At 35.7% G+C, this 21,251-nt stretch overlaps 1 protein-coding gene across 6 annotated transcripts in view; it reads left to right on the top strand.

The window, feature by feature from the left end:
• AK9 (adenylate kinase 9) overlaps positions 1-21,248 on the top strand; it is a 53,713-nt gene extending 32,465 nt beyond the window's left edge. For 5 of the 6 annotated variants that reach the window (XM_085056183.1, XM_085056181.1, XM_085056180.1 and 2 more), the window contains 18 exons: positions 136-293; positions 1,229-1,441; positions 2,002-2,256; positions 4,216-4,337; positions 5,559-5,778; positions 6,981-7,043; positions 8,101-8,304; positions 9,231-9,449; positions 12,137-12,350; positions 13,224-13,425; positions 14,557-14,703; positions 15,961-16,181; positions 17,374-17,570; positions 18,088-18,257; positions 18,981-19,079; positions 19,161-19,263; positions 19,803-19,917; positions 20,929-21,248. In XM_085056183.1, the coding sequence (XP_084912309.1) occupies positions 136-293; positions 1,229-1,441; positions 2,002-2,256; positions 4,216-4,337; positions 5,559-5,778; positions 6,981-7,043; positions 8,101-8,304; positions 9,231-9,449; positions 12,137-12,350; positions 13,224-13,425; positions 14,557-14,703; positions 15,961-16,181; positions 17,374-17,570; positions 18,088-18,257; positions 18,981-19,079; positions 19,161-19,263; positions 19,803-19,917; positions 20,929-21,131 (3,125 nt within the window). In that variant the 3' untranslated portion in view covers positions 21,132-21,248. The remainder of the gene's footprint in view (positions 1-135; positions 294-1,228; positions 1,442-2,001; positions 2,257-4,215; positions 4,338-5,558; positions 5,779-6,980; positions 7,044-8,100; positions 8,305-9,230; positions 9,450-12,136; positions 12,351-13,223; positions 13,426-14,556; positions 14,704-15,960; positions 16,182-17,373; positions 17,571-18,087; positions 18,258-18,980; positions 19,080-19,160; positions 19,264-19,802; positions 19,918-20,928) is intronic. The other variant, XM_085056185.1, reaches the window with a different exon arrangement.
• The last annotated feature ends 3 nt before the right edge of the window (positions 21,249-21,251 follow it).

The following is a 21,251-nucleotide window of genomic DNA, read 5'->3' on the forward strand; positions in this document are numbered from 1 at the left end:
ATGCAGTATAGAGTTGACATTATTTTCTTTCATTTATGTGCTTACTTTTATGGACAAAGAGAATATATTCTCAAAAGAGAATATATAGCCAAAGGAAAAGTACTGAAACAGAAATAAAACCCCTAACTCTTTCAGAACCCTTTAAATACCGTGGTTGGGAATTATCTAATGAAGATTTAGAGGAGGAAGCACAAGATCTGGCTGCTGAAGAGGAAATTGAGGAGGAAGAAGAAGAAGAAGATGATGAAGAAGATGAAGAAGATGATGAAGACACAGATGAAGGAGAGGAAGAAGTAAGCATGCCAGTTTTATCTATTTATGCTTTTATTATATCTCCTTTATTTTCAGTTTGTGCATAACCTCAGAGAAGTCAGATGTTGCACCTGATTTTGTTTGATCCAGTTGAAGCCTTCTTACAGAATAAATATTAGCATATGCTTCAAGAATGCTTTCATTATATTACTGTGTTGTGGACAATAGTAGTTTTAATTCATCAAGAAGCTCAAATACCCCCATGCTAATAGAGAGAATGACTCTACCTAGTTCTGCCAGATTGCAAAGAGGGGTTTTATTAAAGAAACAAATGGGAATTTTGATTTCTGTCAGCTAATAATGATTCTGTGAGCCATCATGTAAACATCAGAAGATGCAGAGTCATAATGGGAAATCCCCTGTTCCATCTCAGCTATTGATAATTTTCACACATCCACTTTAATAAAGTTAGAGGTCTAGCTTTGCCTTTCTATTTTATCCTATACTAGAAGATTCCCATCCCCAAATTTAACAGTACAGGATATCCACAGACTGTAGCAGAGCAGTATTGAATAGATTTTTTCGAAATTAACTTTACTGAATAAGTAATCTAACTTCATTACACCAGCTCTCAGAGGTCTACATTTAAACAGAAAATCAGTCACCAGAACACAGTAGGAAAAGATTTTATCATAGATAGTTCTACCTTAATTTTGGTCTTCAATAACTAACTATGATATTATTAATATTTCAAATTTAATACTTTTCTTGCTAATTCTCTGGGACAGTTTGTTTTCTGACTCAGAAGCTAAAAAGTGTGTATTTTCATAGACTTATTTTTAGCTTACAAACTGTTTTGAGAATACCATTCACATTCAATCCTCAGTTAATGTATTTGACATTATTTAATCTGATCTACTTAATCTAAGTAAACTAGTAAATTCTAAGATTTTTTTAAAATTTTTCTTATTTTCAGGATGAAGAAACAGCTAAGCAAAAGAAAAGGCACATGGGAGACACAAACCACTTTTGTCCTGTCATTCTGAAAGAGCACTTTGTCCTATACCCTGGAAAGCAGGAACATGCAGCTAAATATAAAGAAAAGATTTATTACTTTTCAACTTCTGAGTACAGAGATAAATTTTTGAAGAACCCTGAGGAGTATGTCGCTCACAATGAACCACTACAAGTGAGAATCTTAAAAATTATTTAAAGCAGATAATAGCAGATTAAAATAACTCTTTTCCATTCCCATTTAGATTTGTTTATTATTGCTGATATTTTCTAGGTAACAATATATTAGGCAAGACCTTGAAGCAAATTAAACACTTCCCTAGTGATTTTTAATGTAAATTTAAATTAGCACATTGAATTAATGATGCAAATACAGCAGAAAAGAGGGGAAGATTACAAAGGCTCACAGTAATCTTAAAATGTGTTTAACAAATGACACACATTGGTGGTTTTGTGGGTTTTTTGTAAGTGGAAAAAGGGTAAAAGAACGGAAGATTTACCAGAATTGTCTAATGAAGTTTCATTTTTACCTGCTGATAGCAGGGTAGTAGATTTGTTTGGTGTTTCCAGAGAGCAGGTAGTTCAGTTAGAACAGCAATAGAAAGTCTGGAAAAATTAAAATACAAAAGTATGTGATTTTGATGGAATTTTTATAATGATATTTTTGAAGTGAAAAACAGTAAAGCGTGCACTGTACACTCCAAATGTTACAGAATGTTCAATTTTTTTCTATAGGCTCCTCCTTTACGGGTGTGTTTACTTGGGATTCATGGAGCAGGTAAAAGTACTTGTGCACGACAGGTAGCAGACAAATTAGGCATTTTCCATATTCAGTTTGAAGAATATCTACAGGAATTGATTTTACCCAAAACTAAAAAGAAAGTTGGGCCCTCTGTTGACGGAGATAATGAAGATGAGTTTAAAATACCAGAGGAACTGAAAGTCTTTTCTCAGACCATGACTAAAACTGAAACAGAAAAAAGCAAGGAGGTAATATTAACCTTTTAGATCCATACACAAAATAACCATTTCAGGCCAGAATAGGAATTTCCTATTAAATTGTAAAAATTGTAAAATTATGTTAAATTATTTACTTGATGAAATTTGGAAATAATAGTTCTTGACATTGTTTTCCTAAAGATCCCACAAACAGTCAGCACAGTCAAAAATATGGCAAGTATTCCTGGCACTGGTGGTTATGGCTGGCCCTCAGTTTCATTTTTTTGGCATCAATACATGTCTTACACCAAGGCATTTCTGTTAGTATTTTTCCTTTGTCATCTTTATATCTGCTGGGAAACAATCTCCTACATTATTATCTTTTTTCTCATACTTCTTGTAAAGTGCTTCATCTGATGGCACGACCTAAGCACAGCTCATACAATTTGAGTTCAGGGAACTGAATTCATTGGTCCCTGCACAAAACTCTAGAGGACAATTTCCAAGGTTTTCTCTGAATTTCTCTGAATATGACTACCACTGTACTGTCTGACTGTCCTGTTTTTCACAGACCCACGACCTCTCCAAAATTTCATTATATTCCATTTGTATCATTCTCTTTCACTTTGACACAAGACAGTAGAAGTACATCTATCAAAGCTCAAGGTCAGCTATAATGTGCAAAGCAAAACCCCAAAAGGCAAACAAAACATACCATGCAGTCTGGGAAGTTCAGCAAAAGATACCATCCTGGATGTTTTAGTGTCAGCCAAGGCCCTCACATCATTGACAGGTCTGGGGAGCAACCTTGTCCTTCAAATCACCACTCTGTGGTCATTCTCTTTTCTGTACCTGGAATATACATCTCGTGCTTTTTTTCTTTTACTGGCTACAAACACCATTCCTACCTCTCTTTGGCAGTGGTAACGTCAGTGACACATTTTTAAGTGTGCTTTACTGTTTGCTACCAGTTCACACATTTCTTTCAAGATGCCTCTGTGTTACAAATCTGGCTACCACTTTGTCTTCTGTCATACAAACATCTTTTAATATATATACTGTGTCAGACACTAGAGAAAATATTACTCATACACACTACATTAGACCTGTGACTTCCAGCATGTTCTCAAGTTCTTTTGGCTACATTATTAGAATAGGTATCAGGCATAGGAATTCTTACTCAGACATGGCCTTTTGCTGTCAGACATGTTTTGATTCTGACATGTGTTTTGATGTATGAATTATGTAAACTAATCCACAACCACCAATGTATATCTTCTTTTCATTATTTCTTACCACAGTCTGTGTCACTAAGCCATTCTGTGAGAAGTGCATCCTCAGCCATATCAGTCTTACAGAGTTACACATTCTGGAAAAAAACCCTACAGTTTTTCACAAGAATTTAGTAGTTTGATTTGGTATTTGAATACTCTGCATTTGTCTAGTCATGAATACTACTGTTGTTCTATAGAACAATGCTGTCTGTCTATTACTTGTTCTTGTGCCTATACCCAATAACCTTACATATCCTTCTTTAACATATTTGTTTACATTCCATCCAAATATAATAGTTGCTTTTAAAAAATGAAAAAATGTTCTTATGTAGTGCAGGTAGTCTTCCAGCATGGGAACATGTATAGCCATGTGGGAAACTGCTTGTAGGCAATTAGGAGAAACTGTGATCATTTCAGTTTCTATTCCTCTGAATTGAGCATATGTATAATTAAATACTTAACAGTTGTGCTTGATTTTAGGTTTCATTAAAACTCATACAGCAGCAATTGCCCTAGTTTTAGGGAATTACATAAAATGTATAATGTAGTAGGATGCAATGTGGCAAATGAGTTTGTTTCTGCTAGTTTAAGTCAAATGACAATACCTTTCTTAGCTAAAAAATAATAAATGTGTCAAGTAGATACTTCTTTCTGGTTTTGGTTGGTTGGTTGGTTGGTTGGTTGGCTTTGGTTTTTGTGTTTCTTTTCATTTTTGGTGGATTTTCTTTACATTAAGGAAGTGGAATTAACTGATGAGGAAAAGGCAATCAAAGCAAATCTAATGGATAATAGTAAGGAACTGCCTCCAGAAATCCTTGATAAAATTGTTCCTGACTGGTGGAAGAGCGAGCCATTCCGGTAACTGTAATTAGATTCTCTCTTTTTTAAATTAATCTTAGGAATTACATCATTCACTGGGTCCACAATTGTAACTAACTTGCAGAGATTATTTCAATGCTCTTGTACTTTTTATGACTAATGACCTACCTATCAGTCTTGGTTTTGTTGTACTATTTTGATTGATATTTTGACAGTAATATCATGTTTCATATGCTGCACACAGAATTGGACAAAAGTACGTGGCACACCTGAACTGGATTAAATCTCCCAAATAGCTGGGTAGTTTTCATGGGCTTACAGGATAGATAAGTAAACAAACCTTTTATATTTTTATGTAATTTTTGTCCTGACTACAGACAGGGAACAGTGGTTCTCTACATAGTGTAAAAACAGGGAGATCAGTTTAAGGAAAAAAGAATACACCAAGACAAGAAATTACTCAGCATTACACGTAACGTTGTAATATTGTATTGTATTATATTTTATTATATGATATCACATTTCAATACATTACACTACTTAACTGTACTGTGGTGTACTCTTCTTTCCCACAGCATCCAGGGCTATGTGTTCTTCCCTCCACTGCCACTCCTTGCAGCTTCTTTGGTTTTTTGCAATTTTACAATGTATCCTATCAAAGTCTAAAGTGATAGAAATAAATATTAATTTACCAATACAACATTCAGCCTTACGTAACTAATAATCTGATTTGAAATTGTAAGAGCTCAAATAAACTATAGAGCTTTCCAGGTATAACTGACTTGTTTTTAACATCTGCAAGAAGAGAAATATGTGTCATGCTGAGTGGCAAATATCTCATCCTATACTAGACAAGAAACAGAAATTTTCAGGCACAAGCTTTCTTTGGCAGTTGTTACCAGAAGAGTGTTTGGGGGACCCTTCTATTTTTTGAGAGCAGTGCCTAAGAAGTATTAGGAGTCACACAGGCAAGTCTGAGGACACAATTTATTTTGGTTTTTTAAGTTCTTTTAAAATATTTAAGCATGGCGCATTAAAACCTAAAAAGAAATTAATTTGTAAGTACACTAATTAAAATACATAGTGAAATATCAGTTTTACATTGTCAAAAGACAGTAGCTGAAAGTATTTTTAAAATTTTACTCCTAACACATGCATTTAATATGGGAGGGTTTGGGTTTTTTCCCAAATAATTACATGTTTTCTGTGTTGCACTTAAAACTATACTGTATAATGATAAATATCTTATTTTCCAACTAGGTCCACAGGCTTTATATTGGATGGCTTCCCTCGTAGTCCAGATGAAGCCAAATATTTGTCAGAACAACGACTCTGTCCTGATGTTGCACTTTATATTCAAGTAGAAGAAAGTGACATTATTGGCCGCTTATTTCCTCCACGTCTGAAAAAATGGAAAGACAGACGGCGTAAAAAAAGGGAATATAAAAAGAAGCTGAAGGAACTAAAAGCAAAAAAAAGGGTTAGTTTTCAACCCTATGTTGTTTTTTCTGTTTTTCCAACAGGAGAGGTCTGAACAAGGATTCTGAAACTCCCAAAGCTGTGAAGAGCACACAGAGTAACAGATATTGGGGCCAGGAGACACAATCCTACACATTTACAGCATTCCTAGGCTTCCCATAGGAACCAAAAATAATTTAGGGCTCCTTTCCTCTTCTATGCAATTAATTTATTCGGGAGTTTGGCGTCTTGGCAGCCCAAATAAAGTAGCTGTGCTGCCAGACAAATGGCAGTCTGACAGAATCTGGAAAGTCTGGGTAAAAATGCAACTAGATGGAGGCAATGAATATGGTGATGAAAAAAATTAAATAAATAGTTCATGCACTGTAATATTGTTGCATCCCAGATTCTCTGAGCACTTGCTGTTGAGTTGATCAGCATCTCCCATAGGCTGACTTCATGAGTACTGTATGGGGGGTATGTCTGTTTCCAGCTATGATACTCTGCACAGGAATGTAGTAACTCTAAGCCACATTCTCAGTGCTGTTGAAGCTGCTCTATCTCCCATTCAAATGCAGCTGTGCCTGCTATGGAACAGGTTACACATTGGCTGAGGTAACCTGAAGCCTCTATGTAGACATTTACAATTGGCACATATAATACATTCAAGGTTCCTAACTTTCTATAAAATTGAGATAAAGTATTTCACATGTAATGTCAGAAAAGGTGTGAGCATAATTACTGCAGAGCAGCTGACACGCAGGAAGTTAGGACAATGGAATTTGGGACAAGACTCATACAATGCCATTAACATCCCTAAACAGTCAAAGGGAACATCACACATTTACTACCACACTCAGTCACCCCTTTGCCAAATGGCAGAAGCCATCTGTAAATTTAGAAACTCTGTAGTTTACCAATAAACCTTTTACTGTATTTTCAGTGTGATAAGAATCACAGTCTTCCTTTTTCCTCTAATCTTAATCTCAGAAACTGCCAAATTAGTTTTACTAAAATATACTAACATGTTTGCCTAGTAGAAAAGTATATCTGGTCTGCAACATCTCAAACTTTAGGTAGTATTTTTTAACATTAGAACCAACTGGAAACAGTATTTTAAGGTGGAAAGAACAGTGTTAATTATAGGTTAAATTACCAATTTTCAGAGGGGAGCTTTTATTAGGAAGTACCATCAGTTGTCTTACATCTTTTTTTCACTAACAGAACGCAGAGATTGCCAGAAGAAGGGAAGAACTTTTAGCAGAGCAAAAACAAAGAAAGCAGGAGGTAAGAAAACAACCTATTAAGAAAGATTTTCCACAGAAGTGTTTGCATTCATACATTAGAAATTTCTAGAACTTTTAGTCACAGACATCGGGACAATATAGAACAGTAAAATTATGAGACTCTGAAAAACTTCTACTTTCAAAAATAATTTTATATTATGTTTGAATTGCATTAGAAACTATCAATTCGTGAAGACTAAAAATGATTTTGAAAGAATTCTCAAATGTGCTTCAATTCAGGAAAATACTTATGAATGTGTTTAATGCATTTAATTTGTAAACATAAGAGTAGCCCCACTAATTGAAATTAGGCATATGTCGCTGTTGAGCAGCTAGCAGAGTAATGAATGCATCGGTTCTCGGTGGCAAGAAGGAATGACCTTTATTGTTTTGATTTCATCACATTTATAGAGTTCTCAAAAGTCACCCAGATTGGTCAGTCAGAAGCCTTCCCCCAGGCCTGATTGGCCAGGCCTGCACTGCCCAAGTTCTGGGACACTGTTCCAAAACATCCAAACTTTATCTTTATTTACAAAACACAAGAAAACCTCTCATGGGAAAAACTGTGCTAGCCACAGGCATGTACCTTAAAGTACACTGTCAAATCCATGGTTAATCTAGAATAGCACTGTACCAAGATTTCTGCCCAAAGTCAATTACATAATATATTTATAAATGCATTCATGTACTACTCATTATATTCTGTCAGCTACACTTTCATCAAACGTGCTTATTTATAGCAAAGTCCCATTAAACTGCAATATGGTGTATGAAAAGAACACCTCTCTTGTCAAAACTGCAGTATAGCTCCTCAGATTTTTGAAGTACTCTTAGAACTGGTACTGTGCTTTACTGTATGCACTATGCCATACTGCTGTATTTTCTTCTGAAATAAGATTCTAGAATTTACTAGATTTTTGCTTATGATAAAGGATATCCCAAAATGAGGTTTTGTTGAAGTAATGGCTTTTTTAATTAAAAAGAGATAAGAATACCATATGTTCCTTCAAAACATCTGTAGCATAGATGTGAAACAACAAAGTATTTTGTGTTTACAGGCTTTAGCAAATCAGGAGAGTGATGAAGCTATTGAGGAGGAGGAGGATGAAGATATTGAAGCTATACTTGCAGAGGAGTTTGAAGAAGAAGAAGAAGAAGCAGAAGAAGAAGAAGAAGAAGATGAAGAAGATGCTATTGAGCGCATGCAAAATGAAATTTCAGAAAAGTTTGAATCAGAAGTAGGGATATTACAAAGTGTGCAGGTACTGATACCACTACTTATATGATCATATGATTATATGCTAGTTAAATTATATGGTCGCATGATGCAAGAAGAATTTCCATAATTTTTTGTCATATTTAAAAATTATAGTGCTTAAACAACTGTGCTGCTGTACTCATGATCTAAGTATGTGAATAAGATGAAGACTGTACTGAGAAGGTATAGACTTTAAAGAGTATATAATTTATGATACTAATGTAGTAGAGAAAAAAAGAAAGGACACTTTTGGGTAGACTATCCAGTTGTGATGTTGTTTCTTTTTTGATAGGTCAGTTGATACAGGCAACCAAACTAGAGATTTTTGAATATATGAACAGTATTTCAAAATATTTTTTGAGGCAAAATTCTTACGAGAGAGCTCTATTTTTTAATACAGTTCCTAGTTGTTGGTGATGAGACCAAATATAAAGAAAAAATCAAAATCTAATCTTTAATGGTTAAAATGCCAGGTGTTTGGCACCATTCCCACACCTAGTAACATAATTTTCTTGAAATCAGTGCAATTTCCTATGGTGAGGTAACTTCATCCAACACTAGATACCTGCAACATTAATGCCACATCTAAGGCAGTAGGTAGATTGGTGACATTTGTTTATTATCTACTAAGTATCTCACTTCAGAAGGAAACTAATTATGATTTAGAAGAAGCTCTATCCACTAGCCAGAGAGAAGGTTTACAAAACCAGATAATAATATAATATTGTAGTAGTGTGACACTTAGTATAGAAGTTTAAACTTCAGTGGGCAGGAAGACCAATTCTCATCTCAAATCCAATTTTGCTGATTTATGGTGACTGAGAACATGCTTAGGAAATCCTTGATAGTTCACAGAAAATCTTGCCATCAGTCCTTAGTAAAAATCTGATTGCATTTATGATTCTAATATTTCATTGTTTTCATAACCAGGAAGAACTTGAAAATTTATTAATACCACAAATTGAAATCAAGGGAGGACGGAAGCCTCGCATTGTGTGCTACCAAATATACAGCAAGCTGAAATCTCTAGTGGAAGACCGCGGAAGCATTTTTGAGAAATGTTACCCAATACGTTTGCCAGTTGCACAGCAGATGCTAGATTTGTCATATAAATTACTAAGTTCTTTTGGCCGGTGGGATCCAATCAAGGTAATGTTCTTAAATGGCTGAAGAATGTTTTCAAGAGTTGACACTTTTTAAAAATGTATTTCATATTAAAAAGATATTATCAGACAGTAGCAACTGATAACATAAATATTTAATGAAAACTACATTACTGAATCAAAATGACACCACTGAATATACACAAAACACAGCAAGCATTGATAATAAAAGGTGTTGGTCTTTTCAGTGTTGCAGCTAATTTAAGGCTGAGGCATTTAGTAAAATTTGCTACACTATCATTGGGGACATGATTAAAAGTGGCACTGAATCAGAAAGAAATGCCTAAGTCTTAATGATACACAAAACACAGGACAACAGAGAAGGTCTTAAAGCCTTCCAGTAGCAGTGAGAAGAAACTGAAAGGATTTGGAGTATGAATTTGGAAGAAGCCACACAAGTGGCCACCAGACCTAGTAGTGGCAAAAAATGTTAGATGTATGTAATTCCTTAGCAATAATTTTTGCCAAAACTTATAAAGTAAATTAAGAGCAACAAATCTATCTCCACGGTATTTTACTAGAGGTCTGGAAAGTTGAGGTCAGAAAGTACTCATCTCTATCCCCAAAAGTGGGCTGATACAATCTTACAGGTAGGAAATTAAATGGTCGCAGGTAATTCTTTTGGTTTAATGCTAGAAATAAAAGCAGATTGGATTGTGAGTAAATACAAAATAAAAAGGAGGTTTCATTTTAAAAAAGTCCAGTGAACAAAATACAGAAAGCAGGAAGGCCCTGGAGAAAACATACTTTGGCCTTCATTTTACTATGCCAATTAATCGAACAATTTTATTCCCTTTTGTATAGTCATCATGTTGGGTCTTCTCTTGTTCTGGATCACATTTGTCTTTTTTTAGGATCTTAGGATCAGAATCTTCATTCTTTTTTATGGCTGCATCAATTGCCATCTAATAATCTAGGGACATACTAATAGAAGTAGATATTTCTACTCTTCTGTCATTTTCAACTACTGAATCACAGTATATGTTTAATTGCAATTAGTGTTTATGCTCAAGTCTTGCTCTTTGTTCTATAAGATTTCACTACATTTTTGTATTCAATTTCTCCAATTCATTCTTTTATTCTATACAGTGTTTTTTACCAACCAGAAAGTACAATTCAGTTAGAAGAAAGAAGTCATAGGAAGCTATTGGATAAAATAAGAGTGGCGTGCTGACAGTGAAAATGTCAGACTGATAAAAATAAAAGGGAAATAGGATCATTTTGAGGGCATTTTAGGATAATAATAGGAATTATAAAATTGTTTACAGGCTGGAAGTTTGGCGTAGAAAGGCAGATTGAATATATGCCAGTTACTTTCAGATTAAATTTGGGGGGGAGGGGAAGTAGTTATGCAACTGCTTAGATAAGCAGAGAATAAAAATTACGAGCTGAGGGAAGAATGGAAGCAGATATGCAGTAGAACAGTCTCATGAAATCTCATAAATTGAGGGCAAGCACCCTGAAGTGAATTGATGCAGGAATAGCAACCTAAGGATGTGGGAAGAGACTGGCAAGACAATGCCACACAGCAGAACAGTCCCATCTCTAGCAGTAATAACTAGACCAACCTTACTGACTACTTCAAAGAATAGCACTAGATGTGTGAGGTATGATTTTCCTCAACAAGAAGCTGCATTGGCTCTTCCCCATTAGTTGATATGTATGCATGTAACTACTGGGGGTTTTCCTTAATATATTTCAATTTGCTCAATACAGAGTCAGATTTACTGGGCTATGTTTGCCAGGTTCTCCCCCAGAGAAAAAGACTTTTAAAAAAATGGTAATTTTTTCCACCTTCCTTTTTTGTTGAAGGAAGGCCAATGTTACACATTACTCAGTAAGAATTACACTTCTGAGTCCCTTAAGAACACTAAGGTGAATGCCATCTGGTCTGGGCAATTTTTTATACATATGTTGACATTTTGTTTTAAAGCATCTTTTGCCGACACTTTAAAGCAGTTCTTCCAAGAAGGGCTGCAACAGGGACATGACTAAATTCTTCCACAGAGAAGAGTGGTGCAAGGAATTAATCTGGTATTCCCCCAATGACTATTTCTACCAATTACATCTCTTACATGTCAATGATCCATCAAAACTGCAGACTTTTTAGTGGGCTGTCTGATGTGTTTGAAAATATTTCATCAGCAGTGCATGTATTTTTCCAAGAACTTTTTGGGCTTACCTTGTGGTTTTTCATTTGACCATAATGTAAGTATTGATATTCTTTTACATCTTCTTCATTTGTACATGATTTCTGCTGAATACAATATATCTCAGTGTATTTTCTACTTTCAGGCAGGTAGGTGGGTTTAATTCACTGAGGACTAAAATGATTCTCTTTATTCTTTGAAAATTCAAAAAATTATTATGTTAATCCTCTCTGACTACACTTTCTTGACAGACATAAAGTATTACAGTACCACCTACTGGAAATAGTGAGTATTCTTTCTGTCTTCAATGTTTATTTCATCTTTTTGAACAAGAAGTGTAGGTATGGAAGTTTCTCAGACTTGAACAAAATATTATGTCCATGTGTATGAATTTCAGAATGCTTTGACGGTTTTTCACATATGGTTGGTACTCCTCTACCTGCCTATAAAGCCACTTCTCTGGGATGGAGGAAGAGGCTTTGTCAAACCTAATCAACTGCTTCCCATTTTGCATATGCTACAGCTAAGCAAAGGAGATGTGATCAAGCCACAACAAAGGCAAGGAAACAGAGTCTTTCCAGTAATCCATCGACAATATATTTATTTCTTTTCAAGTAAAGAAAATAAAGAAACATTTATGGCAAATCCCATCAAATATATTTGTCAGCCAAAACCTAAGCCATCTGTGCCAGTAAAGATTGCAATTGTGGGACCTCCAAAATCTGGAAAGACTACAGGTATGAGCAGTTATCTATAAAGCAAAACATTATTTAATGACTGAAGCTGTATCTGTCCTTACTGTTATTAAAAAATCTTAAACCATTAATATTGTTGGTCTTCCTGCTCTTCTTGATGGGCACAGATTCTTCTAGTTACATTCTGTAGTGTCTCATTTGACAGTCTGATATTTATGCATTGTCCATCTGAATTTTATCCCAGGTCCTTAAGATGTAAGTGGCGTGGACTTGCACTTAGAAAAACTTACACTATTTATACCCTTGGTATTATTTATTATTATTATTATTATTTTCTAATTGTTTCTTCTTTTTTTTCAGTCAATATGAGCTAATGTCAAATGGAGAAATAGTCCTAGGATCAAGGACTAGGACCCCAAACTCCCCATTTTCCAGTCTGCTGTCAAATTTCTAGATTTAAAAAAATGCAAGATTTCCGTCCTTCTCCCCTCCCCTTCCTCCTTCATGACTGTCAATCCACACATCTCTGCCTTTTACTGGAGGAGGAGGAAATTCATTTTAAACCATAGTTTAATTATTAGAATAGGGCATTAGGAAGAAAAGAGAGGGGTTCAAATTCTCTTATTTAGGAGGAAATTTTTGCCATATTTCCCATTTCCTGCATAAATTATGTTGTTCTGTATAAATTAGGTTGTTCTGTAAAACTGTTCTGCTCTATGCTTCCACTGCTGAAAAAGAAGCAGCAGTGGAAGCATATTCTCTAACACACTATAATATTGCCTCCTGTAATAATATATCTGCTGAGGTTTGTGTTAAATTGAATAGTGTTAGTGCACTCGGTGTGCTCTGTGCATATGCCAGGTTGTGACGTTGCATGCCTTAAAAGTTGTGAGTTGAAATCAAAATGTTTTGCAGTTGCCCAGAAACTTGAGAGTGTTTATGGATTCCTGCACCTGTCCTTGGGAGATGCCATCCAGTTGGTGATAAGCAACCAGCCAGAGAGTGAGTTGGCACTGAAGGTACAGTCACACCTTCTCCAGGGACTCACTGTACCTGATGAATTGGCCATCCAGGCTCTAGATGTGGCTCTGCTAAATTATGTGGATAATCCCACTGGGTAAGAGTCTTCTTGGGATTTTGGGGGTTTCTCCAAGACATGCCAGTCCCTTCTTGGGCATGGATTCCCATGTTATTGCTGTAAAACAATTTCACCAAAACACATCAGTGGTTTCTGCATTAAGAAAATAATCTGTACAAAAGGAGACTTTTTACAATTGCTCTGGGAAATGAGACTGAATTGTAAGTTTCTGCAATTTTCAAGTAACTATATTCCAGTAAATCCAAGTAATACACTTTCTGACAGTTACCTTTTTCAGTCAATAAGCCAGTATCTTCTATTATTTTTTGAGAACTACCATTTGGTCTTTCTTATACCAAACGCAGAACCAACTCGGACACACCTGATTCTCTCTGATCATGCAGACTGGTTCAGCACTCAAGTTTTTTTTCTGGTTTTGTTAACAACAGAAGTTATTAAGGAGGAACTGAAACCAGTGTAGTCTTTCCACCTTGTTCATATGTGATTATAGACTCTTTCTGCACCATTGAAACACCTTTGAAACTGGGCAGACTTAAAAAGCTTTATGATCATTCATGACATTCAGCTCTTGTCCCCAAAAAGGGGAATTATTACTGAGAAAGGCAATTCTGCAATAATCTCTGAAAATTACTTGTGCTTGAGATCAGAGTTCTTTCAGCTTTTCTTTCATGCTAAATCTGGGAATATTGTTTCAGTATATTTTGCTCCAGTATTGCCTAATATGTGAAAATAATTTCTTCTTCAACATTATTTAAAAAACTTCAAGTACTGTAGTAAATCATTTTACTTATCACTTTAAAAACTGCTCCTCGCAATCCACATGGAGACTTCTCATAGTTAAAATGTTTCTGAATGATTGACGTGTCAGTATATTAAAGTACACCATTTTTATAAGTCACAGCCATCCCCTTACCTTTAGCCCTTTGTGCACTTCCTTTTCTCATTACTATTTCTTATTCAACCTACTTGATTTTTTTTCATTTGTTTGTAAATGCTTAGGATTGAAGGCTGTGCCTATCAAATGAGAGCAGTGGCATGGGCGTAGACTTGTGTCTCCATGGAAAATGTACTAGAAATATACACAGACTTACGGTTGATTGGAACCTCACTTCTTAGGAAAACTATTTTTCTGTTTCTGTTTGTGTGCAGAGTTGTAATTGATGGATTTCCTCTAACAAGAAATCAAGTAAATCTCTTGGAATCAACTAAGATCATTCCTGTGAAAATCTTTGAATTAGATATGGATACAAAGGAAGTGTTCAGAAGAGCACTGCTGGATAAGGAAAGCACAAACCGGTAGTGATGCTCCCTGATAGAATTTTTTTTTCCACACAATATAGTAATATCTTTATTTATTTGCCTCAGTGCTATACACAGAGGTTGTAGCTAACCTGGAGCATAACTCAGCTGTCTCTGAACTCCATATATGAAAGACATGGGAACCAGTCCCTCTCCTTTCTAATGTTTTGATTTCCATAGACCAGAAATAGGGATTTAAGGTTTTTGTGGCATGCTCTGGCCAGATCCCTCGATTGCATGACTGAGATCACAAATGTGCAATGCTGTGCATCCACAGTTAAACTGATTCAATGAAATTCTATATCACAAATATTACCAGTTCTCTCTGCTACTGAAATTTATTTTTCATCAATTCAATTATTATCATAAAAGCAATTGATACTTCATCTAATAAGCTCTCTTTTAAGACTTAGAGTTCTTTTAAAAATATGGAAATAATGCATATTTAGTAATGTATAGAATTCAGTAGTTCTAAGCCTTTTAATTCAGTTCATTCCCTTCTTTGTTTTTCTGAGAAGATAAATATTCTGTTTAAATAGCTGTTGGTTGTTTTTGAGGAAGAACAGTAAGTAGTTTATAAGCAGACAGAGAATGAAAAAGAACAGAACACTCAACTTCAAATTAAATTGTGTATGAACCTGGTTCTCATTAGAGGAAGTGTTTCTAAGAAGTTCCAGATAGCTTGGAGAATTACTGCATGCCTCTTTCATTTTGTCCTTTACTTTTTGTCTCTTTCTTTTTATCAAGTAATCACTACAATGTTAAATTGTTTACTGAAAGACTAAAGACAATTTTCATTGCAAAAAATTAAATCAATGATGTGTTTTTGAAAGTATTTACTTTAAAGTTCATTTTAAATACCAAACTAATTATATTTCATAGGCTTAAGTACAAATCAAGTGTGCAATATCAGGGTACCCTTTAATGGTGTATTTGTAGTGTATGTCAGGTAATATAAGCTGATATATTCCAAATCCTTTGCAAAAAATTTATTGAGTTGTATTTGGGACATAAATAGAAAAGGTTTTGTTCTTTGTTTTTGAACAGGACTGTCTGATCATAAGTACCCTGCTTTTCACGTGTATATGGTAATATTCTTAGTAAGAAATTTGTATTTCTCAAATATGTTCTACAGTGTCAAATAAGCAGAATTTTGTAAGAAGAACTTATAGCGAACTCTAGAATTTACAACTGAAATTAATGAAGTTATCTAATCTTGAGATTTAAATCACTGTTACTTTTTGTTGTTTTTAGACCTCCCTATCCTGAACATGACAGCTCACAGATTCTAGCCATTAAAAATTCCTGCTATAAACAGTACATTGATGATATTAGAACTTACTATACAAAGGAACATCAGAACTGGTGTGTGATTGATGCCAATTATAGCAAGTGGAAGATCTGGAACAAAGTCAAGCAGGAAGTTCAAGTGATTGTTAAACAAATCCAGATATATCTGGAAAGAATTAAAGAAGGTAAAAGAAAAGAAACGTTTCCCAGAATATTTACTTCTTTTAAAAGCTGCAATGTACTGTGTGCATGACAACTTCACCTTCCTTTGGATGAGGCTAATTCTTGGGCACATACATACCCTTAAATTTTTCAATCTCATCAGCAGAGATCTTGAAGAGATCTCTTGAAAAGACTGAAAACAAAGCCAACTACAGGCCAGTCTGGGGCCATCCTCCAAAGAACAGGGTAACATAAATCTGCTAAAGGAAGTCAGAGTCCTTGCTCCATGGTAGATTCGGCAACACTGGGTAGTAAATCATAAAGAGTACCCCAAAGTATATGAGGGAAACTCTAACTTTCAGCTTCACTTTAGTGTTAGTGAAGAAGAGGGAGGGAGAGGGAAGATGTTAATTTAAAATCCAGAAATAAGCTTAAATGTGCCATCTGAGTTAATTTCTGTGCTTTGAGAAGAAAACCACTTATATTCTAAGATGGCACAGTTCCCACCTGACTTTTTGTATGTCAGCATTGGTCAGGATTAAATATGCCTTTTAAACATATCTGTACAATTGAACTAGAATTTCTCTGAAGTTCAAACAGACTTCCTTATCTTATATCCACCTTTTCAGTTTAACTTTTACAGCTCTGTGGCTGCACCCACCTTAAAAATTGGAGTCATAATCAAAAATATTAAGATACATTTAACTTTTTCACATCAAGCTTGAAAAGCATGATTTTTAAGTAATTTGGGTTTGAGATGACATTTTATTCAAGGTTTTGAATATATTTCTTCCAGATAGACTGTAGCATTTGCAAGATATGGATGAATAAAGGGGAGGCTTTCATCACACCTTGTGCTCTTTCTCACCAATGTAAAGAAATAAAGTAATAGCTGAAATGTTCCTTAGTAACACAAAGGAGTAAAACAATAAATCATAAATAAGAAGAACATAGACTAATAAGCTGAGCATGGAGACTGTGCCACATCATTAATAATTGTTATATTTCTTAAATGCTACAAAAACATTATTAAAATTAATTGGTAAAATGAGTCGCAACTTCATTTTATTATCATCGCTCTTTTAGTTCTCATTATTTAATATAATTTTCAAATTACAAATTACCTTCTAAACTGTAGCATTCCTGAGTAGAATTGTTTGATGTTTCTATATCTCTCATAAATAAAAGATTGTCATTAATTGCATTCATTAACAGGAAAAGCAGCCAACATTGCTGATTTATGTATCACTCCCAAGGAGCTGCAAGAGCGGCTGGGGGAGTGTGGACAGTACTGTCCTGTCAGCCTTGCAGAGAAGGGTGAACTGATTGACTGCTCTGTAACTTCCTCATTGGAGTTTGCTGCAGAATTTCAAGGGCGCTATTACAAAACAGCTTCACAGGAAGAACTGGAAGTAAGTGTCAAAAAGCAGGTCAAAAAGGAGGGGATTATGGGAAGAGGGAACATTATTGCTTAGATTCTTTGATTCCATACAGAAATAGGTAATATGCAACTTGAATCAGACCACTGTTGTTAGCATTTAAGCTTTTGTTCTGCATACTTCAGCTATGAAACATCTAGGCAGACAAAATGCAGCACAGACACCATTAAGCTAAAGCTCCTCTTACAAATCGTCACAGATCAAACATTAGTCTGAAAACAATAACCTTCTCCTTTCTTCATCTGTTTTGGGAAGCTGGATGTAGAAAGTGGCTTATGATAGCAGTGGATAGTGATTGATGGTGGGTGGATAGTGATTATTTCAACTGAGAGTCAGTTGGAAAAGAAATTGCCCAAGAGCAACAGTGGTGCCAATACACTGTTTCATTGCAGAAAAAATCAGTATCTAAATCATGTGAGCCAGTCCTCTGGAGTTTGACTAACAGTCCTACAGTGCTTCTTTCATAATAAAAACATTTCTTTTTCTACAGAAATTCTTGAGCAGACCAGAGGTTTATGTGTCATCACTGGCACCTCATCCTCTCCCACCCCCACATATGCTACCAAAGAAACTGACTGCAGCAGAAGTGAAGGCCTTATTCCCTGTAAGGGCTGAAATGCAGGGATACTGTCCAGTCACTTACCTAGATGGAAAACAGAGGTATGTCACTAGAGTTTTCATAACCTGAATTACAGACTGTGCATCCTATATTAATGCATTAATGGGGAAACACTTTCAAATACTTTTTAATAGTGTTCAGGGTTTGGACAGGAGAAGCAATTACAATTCTCTACATTGCACCTGTGGCTTTGGAAATCAATATAAAATCACCTTCTAATATTTACATGTTACAGGATCTACAAGGATCTGTGTTGACTTCCTGTCTTTCATGAGGAAGACAGACATATATTTTGAATTCTCCCTATCATAAGCCTTCAAAGGTTCAAAGAAATCCTATAAATGCTTAGCAGATGCAAAACTAGTTATTATGATTTTTGTAAGAGACCCATAAAGCTCCACCATAAAGTCACACAGATATCTTCAGTGTCCAAGAATTTCTCATCAGAGGAGAACCGTAATAGCCAATTCCACGTTATCCCTTCTTAATCTCCCAAACAGCTATGATTGGCATTTTAAATGGAGGAGCTCTAAGGAAGCACTATAAAAGTTCCTTAGGCAGATTTTGAGGCAGAGACTCTATCAGATTCTGAATCTTGTAACTGTCAGTCATGTAGTGGAAACTTGGATGATCCAATTGCCACTTTTTTTGAGGTTGCTACACTTGCTAAATTACCAGAAGGCTCCTAGTAGTTCATGAATTTTCGCCACACAAATTTTGTTTTCTGTTTTCTGTTTCTGTGAATTCTTGCTCCATCTCTTCAGATATGAAGCTTTGGTCCCTGGCAAAACTGAGTATGCAGCAAAATACCAAGATAAGCTATATATTTTTGAAAGTGAAGAAAAACTTCAGAAGTTTATGAGGTGAATACACTAACTGCATTTTAATCTTCAATCATGTCACTGTTTATACATCTTGAAAGTGCTTACTTTTTATCTGGTTAGGTTACCAGAGAAGTACTGGAATGTGAAGCTTCCCCATAAACTCCCTCCAAAAAAGGAGCCAATGCTATTAACTACACTTCCTTTGGCTGGATACCTTGAACAGGCCAGTTTTTGCTTTTCTATTTTAAAACATGATTTTGTGATACATGGCATATCCCACTCAGTTATTTCATTCTTGATGCAGTATGAGTCTTATGCTTATTAATGGGATTATATTAAATTGAAAATTTTGTAGTTAAAATTGAGAGTAATTTTTAAAAGCCTTAAAATAATAGATATTTGTAGCTTTAATGGAAAAAATACAAGACCATCAGAGGGGGATAATAAGCTGCAGTATTACATTATGGATTTTCTGACTTAGTTGTTTATCACATAGTTGAGTACATTTCAGTTTGATTTTTAACAACAGCATAGACACAAGCTTACCTGGAAAAATTTAAGAGTAGTTTGTTACACTTTTACACATGAATTTAAAAAAAAATTATTCATGGTCACAGCCCTCCCTATTTTATGGTAATTTGTTATCTTCTACTATTCACCAACTTAGGCTATCATACTTTATTGTTAGATCTGTGTTACAACAGGATAAGGCATTGTTCAAGATTTCTGTAATGGTCCTTTAAACCTGTTTTCCTTCTTTAGGGGGTAGCAAGTTCTCTAATAAAAGCTTTGCATGAAGTCGGCAGCCTTAAGCCAAAGTTTCCATTCCTAAGTGTGAAAGAAACTGCTCTGCTGTTTGTCTCCTTCCATTTAAAAGGTAGTGTATAAAATAGCATGCTATAAAAATAACTAATTATATAAATTACATAAATCCTCTGATACAATATAGATAGCCAATTGGTTAGTGATTGCCCAGTCCTCTAATTTGTCAAGGTCTCTCTGCAGGGCCTCTCTGCCCTGAAGAGAGTCAACAGCTTCTCCCAGTTTTGTATCATCTGTGACCTTGCGTAAGTTTCCCTTTCAGTCCTGCATCCAAGTGATGTATGAAGATGTTAAAGCACACAGGGCCAAGAATAGAGCCCTGTGGAACCCCATCAGTAGCAAGTCACCAGTCCAATGTCACCCTGTTCCCTATAACCTTTTGTGCCTGACTGGTGAGCCAGTTGCTCACCCATCAGGTGATGTGTTTATCCAGCTGTGTGCCTGATATTGTGTCCAAAAGGATCCTGTGAGAGAAGTATCAAAAGCTTTATTCAAATTCAAAAAGACTACATCAACTGTCTTCCCTTGATCAACTAGGTGGGTTATTACCTTGTCATACTTTCCTCTCATGAAGCCATGTTGGTCACAGTCCTGCTTATCAAGCCTGACTTCCTTGTATGACAAGGTAGCCCACCTTATGGGCAAAGCATTTAGGTCATAGAACATCTGTGCCAAAGACACAGCAGCCCAGTGCCAGCCATGCCAGGCCTGGGCTATCTCCAGGCTGTGCCACTTCAGGCTGTGTGCCACACTACCCAAATTTGTCAGTGCCTGGAGTTTCACCAGCATCTCACGGTCTGAGAAATGGGAAGTTGACAGCAGCTGAGCATGTTCGTTGTGTTTTCCTTTACAAAAGCCTGATCTTTCTAATTATCATGACCCTTTTGGAGTCAGGAGCTTTCTGAAATACTAGACTTAATTTTTTTTTGCTTGGCACCAACAGGCAATGTGTTTATCTGTACCATAGGTAATGCTAACAGGGGTAGACTTGGTCCCTTTGAAAATTTCTGTATGTAATTCCACAAAGTATACAGGGGACACTAATATGCTGCTTAACTTCTTGCAGCACACAACCCCAGGAGCTCGGAGCCGGTGCGGGAGATGTACAGGAAGAAGCAGTTGCAGTTTGTGGAGCACTGCCAACTCCTCCCCTACCTGGGGTCTACCATGAAGGGTCCCTATATGGACCCAAGAGATCGGCCCCGTGGCCTGGATGACAAGCTGCAGACTTTTTTTTCCCTGAAAGGCACCCGCCCAACTTTTGTGTGAACCTTTTATGTCTGCTGATTAACACACGGAGTGTTGCCATAAGGCACCAGCATGGCCCATGAACAGCACGCGAAATCTTAGAAATAAAATCTTTTGTCTAAAGTTGAGAGATATAAAGCT

This window comes from Lichenostomus cassidix, chromosome 3 (assembly GCF_008360975.1).
Source record: "Lichenostomus cassidix isolate B80296 chromosome 3, HeHo_3.0, whole genome shotgun sequence".
Classification (NCBI taxonomy): Eukaryota; Metazoa; Chordata; class Aves; order Passeriformes; family Meliphagidae; genus Lichenostomus; species Lichenostomus cassidix.